The sequence below is a fragment of the Nicotiana sylvestris genome, chromosome 11, assembly GCF_000393655.2.
Source record: "Nicotiana sylvestris chromosome 11, ASM39365v2, whole genome shotgun sequence".
NCBI classification, from domain to species: domain Eukaryota; kingdom Viridiplantae; phylum Streptophyta; class Magnoliopsida; order Solanales; family Solanaceae; genus Nicotiana; species Nicotiana sylvestris.
Window position 1 is genome coordinate 44,170,498 of NC_091067.1, and position 15,362 is coordinate 44,185,859.

The 15,362-nt window shown below is 40.4% G+C and overlaps 1 protein-coding gene across 1 annotated transcript; it reads left to right on the forward strand.

Annotated features, from left to right (window-relative positions):
• Window positions 1-6,234: 6,234 nt before the first annotated feature.
• LOC138880989 (uncharacterized) lies at window positions 6,235-8,430 on the forward strand. Its single transcript, XM_070161175.1, has 4 exons — window positions 6,235-6,619; window positions 6,697-7,865; window positions 7,992-8,296; window positions 8,364-8,430. Exons 1-4 carry the CDS (start codon window positions 6,235-6,237, stop codon window positions 8,428-8,430), a joined length of 1,926 nt encoding a protein of 641 aa, XP_070017276.1.
• The last annotated feature ends 6,932 nt before the right edge of the window (window positions 8,431-15,362 follow it).

Here is a 15,362-nt window from a genome sequence, read left to right on the forward strand (position 1 = left end):
GACTTGTGTGCATAATTTTGGGTCAATCGGACATGGTTTGGTTGGTTTCGGCATCAGTTGTAGTATTTTAGAATTTCAAGTTCATTAAGTTTGGATTGGAGGGTGATTCGTGGTTTTTAGCGTTGTTTGATGTGATGTGAGAGCTCGACTAAGTTTGTATAATGTTTTAGGATTGGTTGTTATGTTTGGTTGAGGTCCCGGGGTCTCGGGTGAGTTTCGGATGCTTAACGGATTTGATTTAGACTTAGGCATTTTCTGAAATTTGCTGAACCTGATATAATCGCATCTGTGGATGTGGCACCATAGTTGTGGAGCCGGGGAAGCAGCAAGGAAGCCGCAGATACAGAATTGGTCTTGGGCATTAGGAACCGCAGGTGCGGCTGAGGGGATCGCAGATGCGGAACCTCAAATACGGCCGAGTGACCGCAAATGCGGCCCCAGCCTGGATAAGTGACTTTCACACCTGCGATGCTTTTTCTGCGGGTGCGGGATCGGAGATACTGCCCCATGGGCGCAGATGCGGCAATTACTGAGCAGAAAAAGTAATTTTGAGGGTTTAAAATTTCATAACACCAAGTTCGATTTTTAGCTCGGGAGAAGGCGATTCCGTAAGGATTTTGAAGAGGAAGTTAGTGGGTAATGATTCCTAACCTTATTTTGTTTATATTTCATCAATCTATAGTAATTTCCTCCATCTAATCAAGAAAATTCAGTGGAAAAATAAAAATTTGGGGGAATAGTTCCTCAATCGAATTTTTGGATTTTGATCGGGTTTTAGGCATCAGAATTGAATAATTTTTGGACGAGTGATCTCATGAGTGAATGGGTATTCTAAATTGGTAACTTTTACCCTATTCCAAGAAGTGGGTCCGGGGAGGATTTCTGGGCGTTTTTCTATTTTCTTGCTTAACTTCGATTTTATTAGTTATATTAGTTGTTTGTAGTTATATTTACGTTATGTAATTGATTAGATTAGATTTGAGCCACTCGGAGTTGGATACTCATGGCAAGAGCGTGATTTCGGATTGATTTGAGCTTGGTTCGAGGTAAGCGGCTTGCCTAACCTTGTAGGCGAGGCGATCTTAGAGACTTCAAGGTATATCTGTCGCATCCGCAGACCTAGAAGTCCCTCTATATTCCTCCTCAAGTTATAGACTTCCTGTATTTTCTTCGTTGATAGATTTCTGGAGCTAGAAACATTATGTACTTCTTTAGCTTGTGATTCATGAGATTCTGGGTTTTGGGAGTGCTTATGTTCAGTTCGAGAGTGTTTTATTGTATATGCCGAGCGACATTTTAAACTCCTTTATTATATTTATATGTTAAATTGTTAGTTTTCATATCTTTGCTTTATTTTCATAAATCATTAGGCTTACCTAGTCGTAGAGACTAGGTGCCGTCACGACAGTTCATGGAGGGAGAACTTGGGTCGTGACACATAAATTAAAATGGATGGAGTAATTGATATAGGATACACGTGCGCTCCAGAAACTAGTTATTTTATTAAGCTAGTATAAAATACTTATCTCTACTTGATCCGTTCAATACATACAAAATGTACTAGCACAAAAAGTCGAAATTAAATCATTCTCATAGTCAAGATAAATTACATTTAATCTTGTGCTACAATCACTCCGATGGTTTGTCCAATTCCATCATTAGATTGTGAATATAAACTTTTTTGACTTATAAGAACCGATGATTTAATCTTCCGTGTATAAGCTAAAGCATATACACTAAATCATCTACTCCCTCCGTTCTAATTTATGTGAACCTGTTTGACTGAACACGGAGTTTAAGAAAAATTGAAGACTTTTGGAATTTATGGTCTTAAACAAATTAAAAAGGAGCACAGAGTATTTGTGTGGTTATAAAAACATCTCATTAAGAGTAGAACTCGAAGTTTAAGCTAAATTATTTCCTAATTTAGAAAGAAGTCATTATTTTTGGAGCGGACCAAAAAAGAAATAGGTTCACGTAAACTGGAACGGAGGGAGTACTATATAAGCAAAAGACACACAGACAAATACATGATCTATTTAAAATAAAATTTTATTTAATTAATTAAATAAATAAATAATTATTCCATAAAGAATATTATAACAATACGCATGATTTATAGTATATCATGACATATCATGGCAATAACATGCATGTAAGCATAATCCAGCTTGTCTCCCCCAAATTATTTTTATCTTCTTTTTTCTTATTTGGTTAAGTTCCACGTGCATATATTAAGACACTATGAAATTTTATATATCACATCCATACTGCAAATATCTATTGTCACTTCATATCTACGCCTTTCATTTCTAGTCTTCTGACACACTTTTTAGAGATTAGGGCCTGTTTGTCTTTAAAAAAAATCCAAAAAAAGAATTAAAAATATATTTGTCTAAAATTTTTGCAAGTTCTTAGAAATTTTTCGAAAATGAGTTTATAAATCATAATTTTCAGAAATTTTTTTCCCCTACTCACAAAATTATAATATTTTTTCAAGTGAAATGCATGTCCAAATATAATTTCAAATCCAAAAATTATTTTTCAACGTAACTCCAAACTATTTATTTCTTTTAAAAATTACATTTTTTTTTGTTCAAACGCCTGCTAAGTGTCATAATTATTTGTATACATTTTTTATGTTGTCTGTGAAGTATGTAAAATAGCATAGTAGTACAATAAGTAATTTTATGATAATCTATTCTTCCCAGAGGCAATATTGACAAAATTCAATAAATCATTCAGGTTGATAATTGGACATAGAAGACCAAATTCCAATAAAGAATGCTGCTCATTGGCATTAAAATAAAATAAGAAATTGTTGTGTACTCTCCAATTTTTACATTTCTCCTCTTTTTCGTATATATATACACTAAAATAATATTAAAAATTTGCTAACTTCCCATTAATATGTCATCTAATGTTAATTGTCTTAGTTCTCCATTTGATCTTTATGTTCTTCCTTCTTAAATTGTTAATTATCTCTTTCGAAGTGTTGTTTATAGGAGACATAAGATTGGTAGAAACCTCTTTCTTGTTTAAACTAAAATGTTATTACTTAACTGTGACGCCATTTTTTATACAGCACTCGCATGCCTTTCTTCACATAGGAAAACAAAGTGGAACATTTTATCAGTAAAAAGAATATTATGAAATATAACAATAACAATAACAACTCAGTAAAATTTTATTAGTGGGATCTGGGAAGGATAGTGTGTATGTAGATCTTATCCCTATCCCAAAAAAATAGATGAGTTGTTTCCAAAATACCATCGGCTCAAGAAAACAAAAAGATAAAAGGAGATAACATGAGACGTCATATAACCACTAGAATATTAGTATATGATATTTTCAAACGAAAGTTCAAACTTTGCTCTAAGGTATACGTCGTTGGCTTTACTCTTTCGTTTTTCACGGCTTTACTAATTCTCTATGTTGGTGAAAATATAATTACGGCTGAAAAATAAAAATGAAGAAAATAAAATATCTTCAGGATGAGGGCGCAAATATCTTGCTCTCTTTAAGGAGATTCAAGCTCACTGCAGCAAAGTCTTTACTGGTCTAGCAGTAATCCTCTTGACTTGTCTCTCTCCTTCGGGGTACAACAGCCCGATCACGTCATATGACTCGAACAAACTCTGGACAAGTTGTTGAGTCCAAAGCTCCACCAAGATGAATACTTTCCTTCAACAAAAGTAAAAACTTTCTTCTTTTTTTCCCCACAACTTTAGCCTCACGTTATTGAAACATTCTACATCTAATTTTTCACACCATATTATGGAAGAAAGACTCCTATTTATAAGTGTAGGAATTCTTCCTTGAATTAAATTGGAAGAAAGTGGGGGTAATAAGTTATGAAATCGTGGAGAACATGGGATAATGGTTAAATTGTTATGTAATTAGTGGTAGAACATGGGAGAAGAGTTACAAAAGAGTTATTGCCATTTTCTACATCATGGAGTAGTGGAAGTTATAGCCATTTTCTACATCATGGAGTAGTGGGAGTTATGATATATTTTATTTTAATATTAAAATGCTAAAATACTAACATTCCCCTACTCATTTTAATATTAAAACATATAAGATAATTTACCAGTTGAAGGGAGACTATTATACATAATGAAGGTGTGCTCTGCACTGAACCTTGATAATAGGCTAGATTTATGTAATTTGGCGATTTTTTATGCCCCAGCTTAATTATGTTTCAATGTTATAATATAGTTAAATGATGAAAAATGGGCTCTAATTGTGAATGTCACACGTTGCAGGAGTGAGGAGCTTGTATGAGGCCTTAAAGCTGTGATTGGAGCTACATTGAAGCAAGAAAAAATCCCTAGGAGCTGAGTACGCAAAAAGACGAGAAAAAGAATAGTTAAAAGGAAGGCCTGGACTAGCGCGGCCATTAGCGCGTCCACTAGCGCGACCGCGCTAGACCAGATGGTCGAGGCAGAATGATAGGGCATTAGCGCGTCCACTAGCGCGGCCGCGCTAGCCCAGTTCCGGAATATTAATTTTCAGGGGTAAACTTGGAAATCTGGGGGGAAAATTCACTTAACCTAACCTATAGAAGGTCAAGCTCGCCCAAGGAGGGATTATGCAGCTTTTGATAGCTTAGTGCAAGAAAAGGAGAGGCTAGAGGCAAGGAGGAGGATTCAACATCAAGTTCTTCATTTCTTCCTTTTGTTTTTATGATTTGCGATGAATTTGATTATTCTAGTGATGAACACTAGTATAAGTAGCTAAATATTTAGTCTAAGGTTTGATGGAACCTATTGAAGGATTAACTTCTTGATTATGTTAATATAGTTTGCCATTTTAATCTCTATTTGTTCAACTACGTGCTTGTTGTAGTTAATTGTCAGGATCCTCAATTAGCTGTGCCTATTTAGTGTGCATAACTCAGAAAAGAGTGCATATTTAGGTAATTATTGAACAACACCACTCCCAAAATATATGAGGGATCAATAATTGCGGGTTTAAAGGCGGGATTAGGGATAACGAAGCCTTGGGTGCATTCTAAAGTGAACGGTAATAAACAAAGCCAGCTAGCGTAACTTAGGAGAGTGCGTCTAGTAGATTATCGTGATTACTTGGGAGAGATTTACGATAGTAATAGTGCTCATGATTGATAGAGATGATTTGGTGATTCTATGTGAAACATAACCGGAAGGGAGTCCATCAATAGGTAGTCTTAGAACCTTCTCTTAATTGGTTACAACTCAATTATAGTTAGTTGTCAGTTGCTTATTTACATCCATTCGTAGTTAGTAGAAATACCCTTAATTGTTATTTACAACGTTTGAGAAGTTGATTCCATGGAATTTAGTAAGTCTAACGAGAAGTAATTGATAGGTTAATTCCTTGTGGGTTCGACTCTGGGTTAAATACTCAGATTATATTTGCAACGTCTGCGTATCCTTTATATAAGGCATAGTTGGGTGTGATCAAATTTTGGCACCGTTGCCAGGGAATTTAATGGTGTTATCAATTACAATTGAAAGAAGTACAAAAAAATTCTTAGTGTAGTCAATTTTCTCTATACCCAATCTTTACATTGAAATTTTAACGTTTGTTGATTTGGTTGCACAGGTGCATGCCTAGAGACTCATCGAGAACTGGTGAAGTCTTTGAAGCATTATCAGATCCCGAGAAAGTTTTTAAGGCCTTGAACCGGGCCAATCGGAAAAACAAACAACAACAACAAACAACTGAACACTTCGAGACAGAAATGGGATATCACGAAGAGAACCCAGCTGCACCAATAGCGCCAGTGGCACCTCTTGTGCCAGAGGAAGCTCTCTATGACTGGGCACAACCCACAGCTGAAAATCTAGCCACCTCGATTTTAGTCCCGCAGATACACGCTGAATCATTCCAAATCACGAATAACATGCTGCACGTGTTGCAGAACAAGGGACTATTTTCGGGGTCACAAGTCGAAGATCCTCAACAACACTTGAAGAATTTCCTGTCAATCTACAAAACCCAAAGGCAGCCGACATAACTCCGGAAGCAATCAAGCTATTATTGTTTCCATTCTCAGTGACATGAGCTGCCCAGACCTAGCTAAACTCACTCCCCATAAATTCCATAACAACTTGGGAGGAGTTAGTAAAGCAATTCGTGAACAAGTTCCACCCACCCAACAAAACCGCTCAATAAATTGATGAAATTTTGAGTTTTAGACAGAAACCAATGGAGACACTGCATGAAACACGAGAATGATTCAAGGGGATGCTGGTTATATGTCCGCACCATGGTATTCCAGATCTGATGTTGGGGCAGCGGTTTTACATGGGATTGTCAGATAGTATGAAGAACATTGTTGATGCTTTAGCTGGCGGAGCATTTTTGAGCAAAACATGGAGAGAAGGCCAGGGTCTGCTTGACAAGATGGCACAGAATTCAGGATGGATAACCAGGAATGCACCTATCACTCCAGTGGTGCACTTAGTGCCCTTAGATCCATCCAAATCTATGGCTGAAAATATGGCCACCTTATTGACACAGATGGGCATACTCACCAAAAAGGTGGAAGAGTTAGGGCAAAAGCAGCAGGTACACATTGTAGATACTACCAATGGGGGCTTGTGCACATCGTGCATTAGTCAGCCAATTGGTAACCAGTGGAATGCAGAACATGATCATCATCACTACCCTGAAGACATGAACTATGTGTCGAATTATGGAGGCCAGAGACTGGGTGGTCAGAATTGGGGCCAGCAGAATCAGTAGTACAGGACAGCCCAGCCACAATTCAACAATATGAACATGAGAGGTATGAGCCCCCTAACAATATGGCACCTTACCAAAGGCCACAGAGATATAATAATCAGAATCAACAACAGGGATATCACCCTCCTCATCAGCAGCAACATGGTGGAAGGCGGGAAGATGGGTTTGCTAGACTTGAAGTAATGATGCAGCAGGTTATTGGGTCTAATGCAAAGATTAGTGAGAGAGTAGATGCACATGATTCAACAATCAAGAATATTGAAATGCAAATGGGCCAAATTTCGATGTCTCTGAACAATCGTCCTCATGGGACACTACTTGCAGACATCCAGATAAATCCAAAAGATCAAGGCCCGAAGAAGCTGATGGCGGTGAGTCTACGTAATGATAGAGATTTGAATATAGATCAAGAGAGGGCTCGAGAAACTAGACAAGCGGAGGCACTCATACCAGTGCCCATTGAGCTGGGTGAGTCAATAAAACTGACAAAGGTGACAGTCCAGCCTGCCCAGGAAGAAAATAACATTCAGATTGAGACTGAGAAAGAAGCTGAGACAGCCCAGGAACCAGTAGTTGAGGTGGCAACTGATAAATATCAATCCCAAATGATTGGGAAGAAGAGACCTCCTACACACTTCCCTCAGAGGCTGGCTAAGAACCAAAAGGAGGAGCAATACAAGAAGTTCTTGGAGATGCTGAAACAAATCCAGGTAAATATTCCATTGATTGATGCTTTGAAAGAGATGCCTGGGTATGCAAAAATGATGAAGGATTTAATGTCCCGAAAATTTGTTTTCCAAGACTTGGCCACAGTTAATCTTACTCAGATCTGTAGTGCAGTGGTGACTAGACCAATTGCGGAAAAGCTGGCTGACCCATGGAGCTTTACAATTCCATGCATTATTGGTAATTTTACTTTTGCTAAGGCATTGCGTGATCTAGGGGCCAGCATTAATCTTATGCCCCTGGAGATTTATAAGAGGCTGGGTATTGGAAGAGATAGACCCACCTCTATGTTGTTGCAGCTGGCTGACAGGACTGTAAAACAACCCTCAGGTATCCTGCATGATGTGTTGATTCAGGTAGGGAAATTTGTGTTCCCTGCAGATTTTGTGATTTTAGACTGCAAGGTAGATGAAGAGATTCCCATAATTTTGGGAAGGTCGTTCTTGGCCACTGGGAGAGCTCTCATTGATTATGAGACTGGGGAGCTCAAGATGAGATTGAACGACGAAGAGATAACATTCAATGTGCAGAAATCTATGAGGCAACCAAGTGAATTCGCCAATTGCTCTCTTATTGATGCCATGGATGTAATTGTAGAGACTGATGATGAGATGCTGGCTATTGAGGACCCTCTTGCTGCATGTCTGATGAATTTGGATGAGGTAAATGGAGAAGAACTGGCAGAATGGGTGATGGCACTAAAGGGTAGAGGGTTCTGGGATAAAACTCTTGAATTTGAGCCCTTGCACTTGGAAAATAGAGAAACTCCTCCATCCAAGCCATCCATCGAAGAACCACCAAAGCTGGAGTTGAAGCCACTGCCCGCACATCTCAGGTATGAGTTCTTTGGACCTAACTCCACATTACCTATTATTATATCATCTAGTTTGTTAGATGTGCAGGCACAACAACTCTTACATGTACTCAAGGAGTGTAAGACTGCTATTGGGTGGACCATGGCAGATATAAAGGGGATCAGCCCAGCCTACTGTATGCATAAAATTCTGTCAGAAGAGGGACACAAACCTTCTAAGGAACACCAAAGAAGGTTGAACCCCAACATGAAGGAAGTGGTAAAGAAAGAAGTGATAAAGTGGTTAGATACGAGAATCATTTTCCCAATATCTGACAGCAGCTGGGTTAGCCCGGTTCAATGTGTACCTAAAAAGGGGGCATGCCGGTAGTTAAAAATAATAACAATGAAATGATCTCTACGAGAACCATCACGGACTGGAGAATTTGCACGGATTATAGAAAGTTAAATCTAGCCACCCGGAAAGACCACTTCCCACTTTCCTTCATTGATCAGATGTTAGATAGATTGGCAGAGAGGTCGCATTTCTGTTTTCTGGATGGGTACTCAGTGTACAATCAGATCTCTATTGCACTAGAGGGCAGAGAAAAGACCTCATTCACTTGCCCGTATGGCATTTATGCCTTTCGGAGGATGCTTGGCCTATGCAATGCACCAGCCACATTCCAAAGGTGCATGATGGCTATATTCACTGACATGGTGGAGGACATAATGGAGGTATTCATGGATGATTTCTCAGTGATGGGGAACTCATTTGATGAGTGTCTTATAAATCTGACTCATGTGCTGAGACGGTGTATTAAGACTAACCTAGTTTTTAATTGGGAGAAGTGCCATTTCATGGTACAAGAGGGCATAATCTTGGGACACCAGGTGTCAAGCAAAGGAATTGAGGTGGATCATGCTAAAGTGGATGTGATAGCAAAGCTTCCCCCTCCAACTTCAGTCAAGGTAATCAGGAGCTTTCTCGGGCATGCCGGTTTCTACCGGAGATTCATAAGAGACTTCTCAAAAATTTCCATCCCTATTTGTAAGTTGTTAGAAAAAGATCACCCTTTCTTATTTACTGATGACTGCAGGGCAACATTCGAGGAGCTGAAGAAGAGGCTAGTCATAGCACCTATCATTGTTGCCCCCGACTGGGAGCAACCATTCGAACTCATGTGTGATGCCAGTGACTATGCAATGGGGGCAGTGCTGGGACAGCGGAAAGACAAGATGATGCATCTAATTTACTATGCTAGTAGAACGCTTAGTGGAGCCCAGCTGAATTACACTATGACTGAGAAGGAGATGTTGGCTGTGGTGTTTGCTTTCGACAAGTTCAGATCATACCTGATTGGCTCTAAGGTAATTGTTTACACTGATCATGCAGCTCTCAGGTACTTGATTGAGAATAAGGAGTCTAATCCGCGCCTGATTCGTTGGGTGCTACTATTGCAAGAATTCGATCTCGAAATTCGTGATTGTAAAGGCACAGAAAATCAAGTCGTTGATCATCTTTCGCGACTTGAAGGAGCTAAAAACTCAGTCGAGGTTGAAGATATTCTGGAAACCTTTACAGACAAGCAGCTGCTCGCTACCAGTCTTGAGAAAGCTCCATGGAATGCAGATTACGCAAATTACCTAGCTAGCGGTATAGTTCCCTATTACCTTTCATCTGTACAAAAGAAATTTTTTTATCGTGACTGTCGCATATATTATTGGGATGAGCCCTATCTGCCTAGAATATGTGTTGACAATATGATCCAGAGGTGTGTCCTCGAGATAGAACAATCTTCTGTTTTGTAGGCTTGTCACGCATAGGCATATGGAGAACATTTTGGAGGGGTCAGGTTAGTTGCGAAAGTGCTAGAGCCCGAATTCTTTTGGCCAACAATGTTTAAAGATGCGCACCAATGGGTGAAGGGCTGCAATGAATGTTAACGGACCGGGAACATTTCCCGTCGCCATGAGATGCCCATGAACCCGATTCAAGAGGTGGAAGTGTTTGATGTCTGGGGGATTGACTTCATGGGTCCTTTCGTCAGCTTCTTTGGCAATAAGTACATACTTGTTGCTGTGGATTACGTGTCCAAATGGGTAGAAGCTGCAGCGTTTCCCACTAATGATGCAAGAGTGGTGGTGGGATTTTGAAGAAGAACATATTCACCCACTTTGGGACACCAAGAGCGATCATCAATGACGAGCACACACTTCTGTAATAGAGATTTCGAGAAGTTGCTCGCAAAATATGATGTACACCACAAAGTGGTTACCCCATATAATCCTCAGACTAGTGGGCAGGTTGAAGTGTCCAATAGAGAGATCAAGAGTGTGCTAACCAAGACTATGAATTCCACAAGAACTGATTGGGCAAAAAAGCAAGATGATGCACTCTGGGCATATAGAACTGCTTTTAAACCACCAATTGGTATGTCGCCATATAAGTTGGTGTTTGGGAAGGCCTGCCACTTGCCAGTGGAACTTGAACATAAAGCTTGGTAGGCACTGAAACAGCTGAACCTTGACATTGAAGCTGCAGGCACAACGAGGATCATTGAATTGCATGAACTCGACGAGTTTTGACATCTTGCTTTTGAGAGCACAAGGTTGTACAAGGAAAGAATGAAGCGGTTGCATGACCAGAACATTGTTGAGAGATATTTCAAACCCATGGACATGGTACTTCTCTATAATTCCAGATTACGGCTATTCCCGGGTAAGCTTAACTCACGATGGTCTGGGCCATTTCGAGTGGTTGAAGTATTTCCTTCAGGAGCTGTAGAGATCGCCTCAAAGAAAGACTCTCACACATTTAGAGTCAATGGGCAGAGATTGAAGTGATACATAGGCATGAAGGAACCAAAGGGAGTGTTAGAGGTCCACCTAACGGAACCTCAGAGGTCGAGCGAGCCTTAAATGCGCTTGTCTACGTCGTGCCACGACATTAACTAAGGCGCTGGTTGGGAGACAACCCAACGATAGTAGTAGTTGTTAATTATAAGATTTAGGAAGTGCTAACCAATGCAGGTGACAATGGGCAGGTGATAAAGCCATCAGAAGTGGTAACAACAAGTGGAAAATGTAAAAAAATATTCGCCCAAGAGAGCGCCCGCGCTATAGGCCGTGCTATTTGGGCAAACATTCTGCCCGGCCCGTGCTCGTGAGCGCGACCAGTAGCCGCGCTTGCGCTACTGGCCGCGCTAATGGACAAACATTCTTCTTGGCCTGCGCTCGTGAACGCGATCCTGGCCGCGCTACTAGCGCGATCGCGCTCCTGGATGCGCTAGTTTTGACGATTTTCTTGTGTTATATTTTCTGAGTTGTTGTCATTTTATTTTTTTGTTAGTTATAATAAACCCCCCACCACCACCACCACCCTTTTTAATCCCCCAAACCCACGACCCACTCCCAATCCCCACGCCCTAATTCCAAAAGCAAGAGAAAGAGACACAAAACCCTTACCAAATCCTCTTCTTCATCAAATTGCCTTCTCCTTCAACTCCCCTCTTCCACAAATTTTCAATTTTTTTAAATTGGCCCCAAGTCTCCAACCACATTCTCTTCCACCTTTCTTCTTTGTTCCCCACCTTCTATTACTACAGGTATGCATTTTAGGGACCAATTTTTTTTCTTTTGTTCCTTTTATTTCTGATTTTCGTTTTTATTTTTATTATTATTGCTCTTGCCTTTGTTTAGTTGAAATTTGTAGTATATGTTGTAGTAACTATGGATGGAATGGTTGGTGGAGTTAGAGAATGATTTAGTTATGCTTGTGGCTGCATTTTGGTAGTTTTTGATGTTGTCAAATGCTTGAAAAGGGTTATGAGTGCCTAATGCCCACAAGGTGTTTGTGGAAATGCCTCAATGAACGTAACTATGTAGTTGTGACCACTTATGCGTGTGAAGTCTGAGTAACCGCAATGCGTCACAATTTTGTGTTAGGTTGTGCTCCCATTTTTCAGGTACTATGACTCCATCTAGGAAATGCCGCGCCACAGGTGCATCTTCTAGCAGCCAAGCCGGCTCATCTAGGACACGAGGAGCAGCCCCTGCACGCACCTTTGATAGCACCAGATTTGTCTCGGCCAAGGCTCAGGACGGCTTTACGGCGAAGGCCTCTAAAAAATCGATTCCGGAGAGGGGTATTAATATCAGATCGGTCCAGCGGCACTGCCCTCACATGTACACTGAGATGCTGAGGCAGGGTTTGCAAACCTTCATTAATGATCCAGGTGAGGGCAATGTCATGGTTAGAGAATTTTACGCCAATGTTTCGGAACATGAGAATGATGTAATCATGGTGCGCCGAAAGGCGGTGAATGCTTCTATTGAGACGATACGGACGACATACCAGTTGCCCCTCCTGTGGTTGATTATGATGACTTTTATGAGTATGGCCGTAACCCAACACATGAAAAGTGTGAGCGATTCTTTGAAACAATCTGTGTACCAGGGAAGGAGGTGGTTTGGATGAAATATGGTGAGAAATTTCACTCCTCGGCACTAACCTTTGAAGGAGAGTGTTGGCTGTATCTTATCAACAAACGTCTACTTCCCTTTGATCTGGTGTTTCGTTAATGGTCACAACTTCGACGTGGCCAAAGTGATACATGAAGAGATGTTCATCCGCTGCCCGGTGAAAAGGTATAGATTATTTTTCCCTTCTTTAGTTACTCAGCTTTGCAGGGAAGCTCGGGTGCTAAAAAATATGGCTGTTGATGGGCTAGTACCAAGAGACCGCAAGTTCCGGGCTGACAAGCTAACAACGGGTAAGGAACCGATGGCAACTGAGGGGGAGGATAGTAGTGGCTCTGATGACTCGGACTAAGAGGAGGACGAGCAGGAGGATGTGGAGGCCGAACCACAGGCCCATGAGCATAGTGCAGCAGTTGCAACACCACCTAGGACTTCAACATCTTCACAACCACGCCGTAGTACCCGCATGACCGCTTTGGAGCAGGATATAGTTGGGTTGCGTACCTCCGTCACTGATTTAGGTGCCCGAGTTGATACGGTGGCTGAGCAGCAGGTGAAGTCAGAAATTCTTTTTTAGGCTGGCTGAGAGCTCTTGGTCGCGCATGCAATGTGAACCCAGACACCATCTCGGATCAGGAGTGATCCTTCAGGTAAGTTCCTTCACCTCACTACTCTTTAAATTTTGATGCCATGAGGACATGTCTACATTTTAACTGTGGGGTGGGGCATACTTCAATGTATATATGTAATTGTACAATTTGACTGTGTGATGTTTCTTTGTTTTGCGTTGATTGTTTTCGATGTTTGAGTAATAGTTTCATTAGGTTAGTTTAAAGTAGGTAAGTGGCTTGTTCCGATGACGGATCTCTTTCGGCGGGATTCTTGAGGGACTAAGTCGATTGGAAAAAAAAGCAGGAAATATGGAGACTTTTCCTGATGACGGAGCCTTTAGACAATTTTCTTAAGGGAAGTAAGTCTAGAGAAAAGGCCAAAAAGATTTTTTTTAAGGTATTGTAGTAACCCCCCCTTGGTTTTTCTTTGAACCACGGTTCTTTTCCAAGGGTTTAGCTTGAACCGGGTGTAGGTAGTTTTTGTTCATTTTGTTTTCTTTTTAGTAGATTAGGATTAGTAGGCTACGAGCTAAAATCGAAAGTTAAGCCTCTAGTGTTGATACACCTGAACACAATAGACACTAGAGTGTAACGCTTAGTCTCAGTAGTTGATTCTTGCTAAAGTGCCTTAAAACTTATATGTTTGTTACTGACTTGAATACTCAGAAGAGAGTGTCTTGATAAGTCAATCTGGAATGAGTCATGTGCCATGTGTGTGTGAGATTTACTTTATTCAATGATTCACATTTGATGCCTAGAACTTGCCATGTGTGTTTGCAATGTTATAATATAGTTATTTGATGCCCTAGCTTAATTATGTTTCAATGTTATAATATAGTTAAATGATGAAAAATGGGCTCTAATTGTGAATGTCACACGTTGCAGGTGTAAGGAGCTTGTATGAGGCCTTAAAGTTGTGATTGGAGCTACATTGAAGCAAGAAAAAAAACCCTAGGAGCTGAGAACGCAAGAAGACGAGAAAAAGAATAGTTAAAAGGAAGGCCTGGACTAGCGCGGCCATTAGTGCGTCCACTAGCGTGATCGCGCTAGACCAGATGGTCGAGGTAGAATGATAGGGCATTAGCGCGTCCATTAGCGCGCCCACTAGCGCGGCCGCGCTAGCCCAGTTCTGGAATATTAATTTTCAGGGGTAAACTTGGAAGTCTGGGGGGATAATTCACTTAACCTAGAGAAGGTCAAGCTCGCCCAAGGAGGGATTATGCAGCTTTTGATAGCTTAGTGCAAGAAAAGGAGAGGCTAGAGGCAAGGAGGAGGATTCAACATCAAGTTCTTCATTTCTTCCTTTTGTTTTTATGATTTGTGATGAATTTGATTATTGTAGTGATGAACACTAGTATGAGTAGATAAATATTTAGTCTAAGGTTTGATGGAACCTATTGAAGGATGAACTTCTTGATTATGTTAATATAGTTTGCCATTTTAATCTCTATTTGTTCAACTATGTGCTTGTTGTAGTTAATTGACAGGATCCTCAATTAATTGTGCCTATTTAGTGTGCATAACTCGGAAGAGAGTGCATATTTAGGTAATTGTTGAACAACATTACTCCCAAAATATATGAGGGATCAATAATTGCGGGTTTAAAGGCGAGATTAGGGATAACGAAACCTTGGGTGCATTCTAAAGTGAGCGGTAATAAACAAAGCCAGCTAGCGTAACTCGGGAGAGTGTGTCTAGTAGATTATCGTGATTACTCGGGAGAGATTTACGGTAGTAATAGTGCTCATGATTGATAGAGATGATTTGGTGATTCTATGTGAAGCATAACCGGAAGGGAGTCCATCAATAGGGGAAATCATAACCTTAGAACCTTCTCTTAATTGGTTACAACTCAATTATAGTTAGTTGTCAGCTGCTTATTTACATCCATTCGTAGTTAGTAGAAATACCCTTAATTGTTATTTACAACGTTTGAGAAGTTGATTCCGTGGAATTTAGTAAGTCTAACGAGAAGTAATTGATGGGTTAATTCCTTATGGGTTCGACTCTAGGCT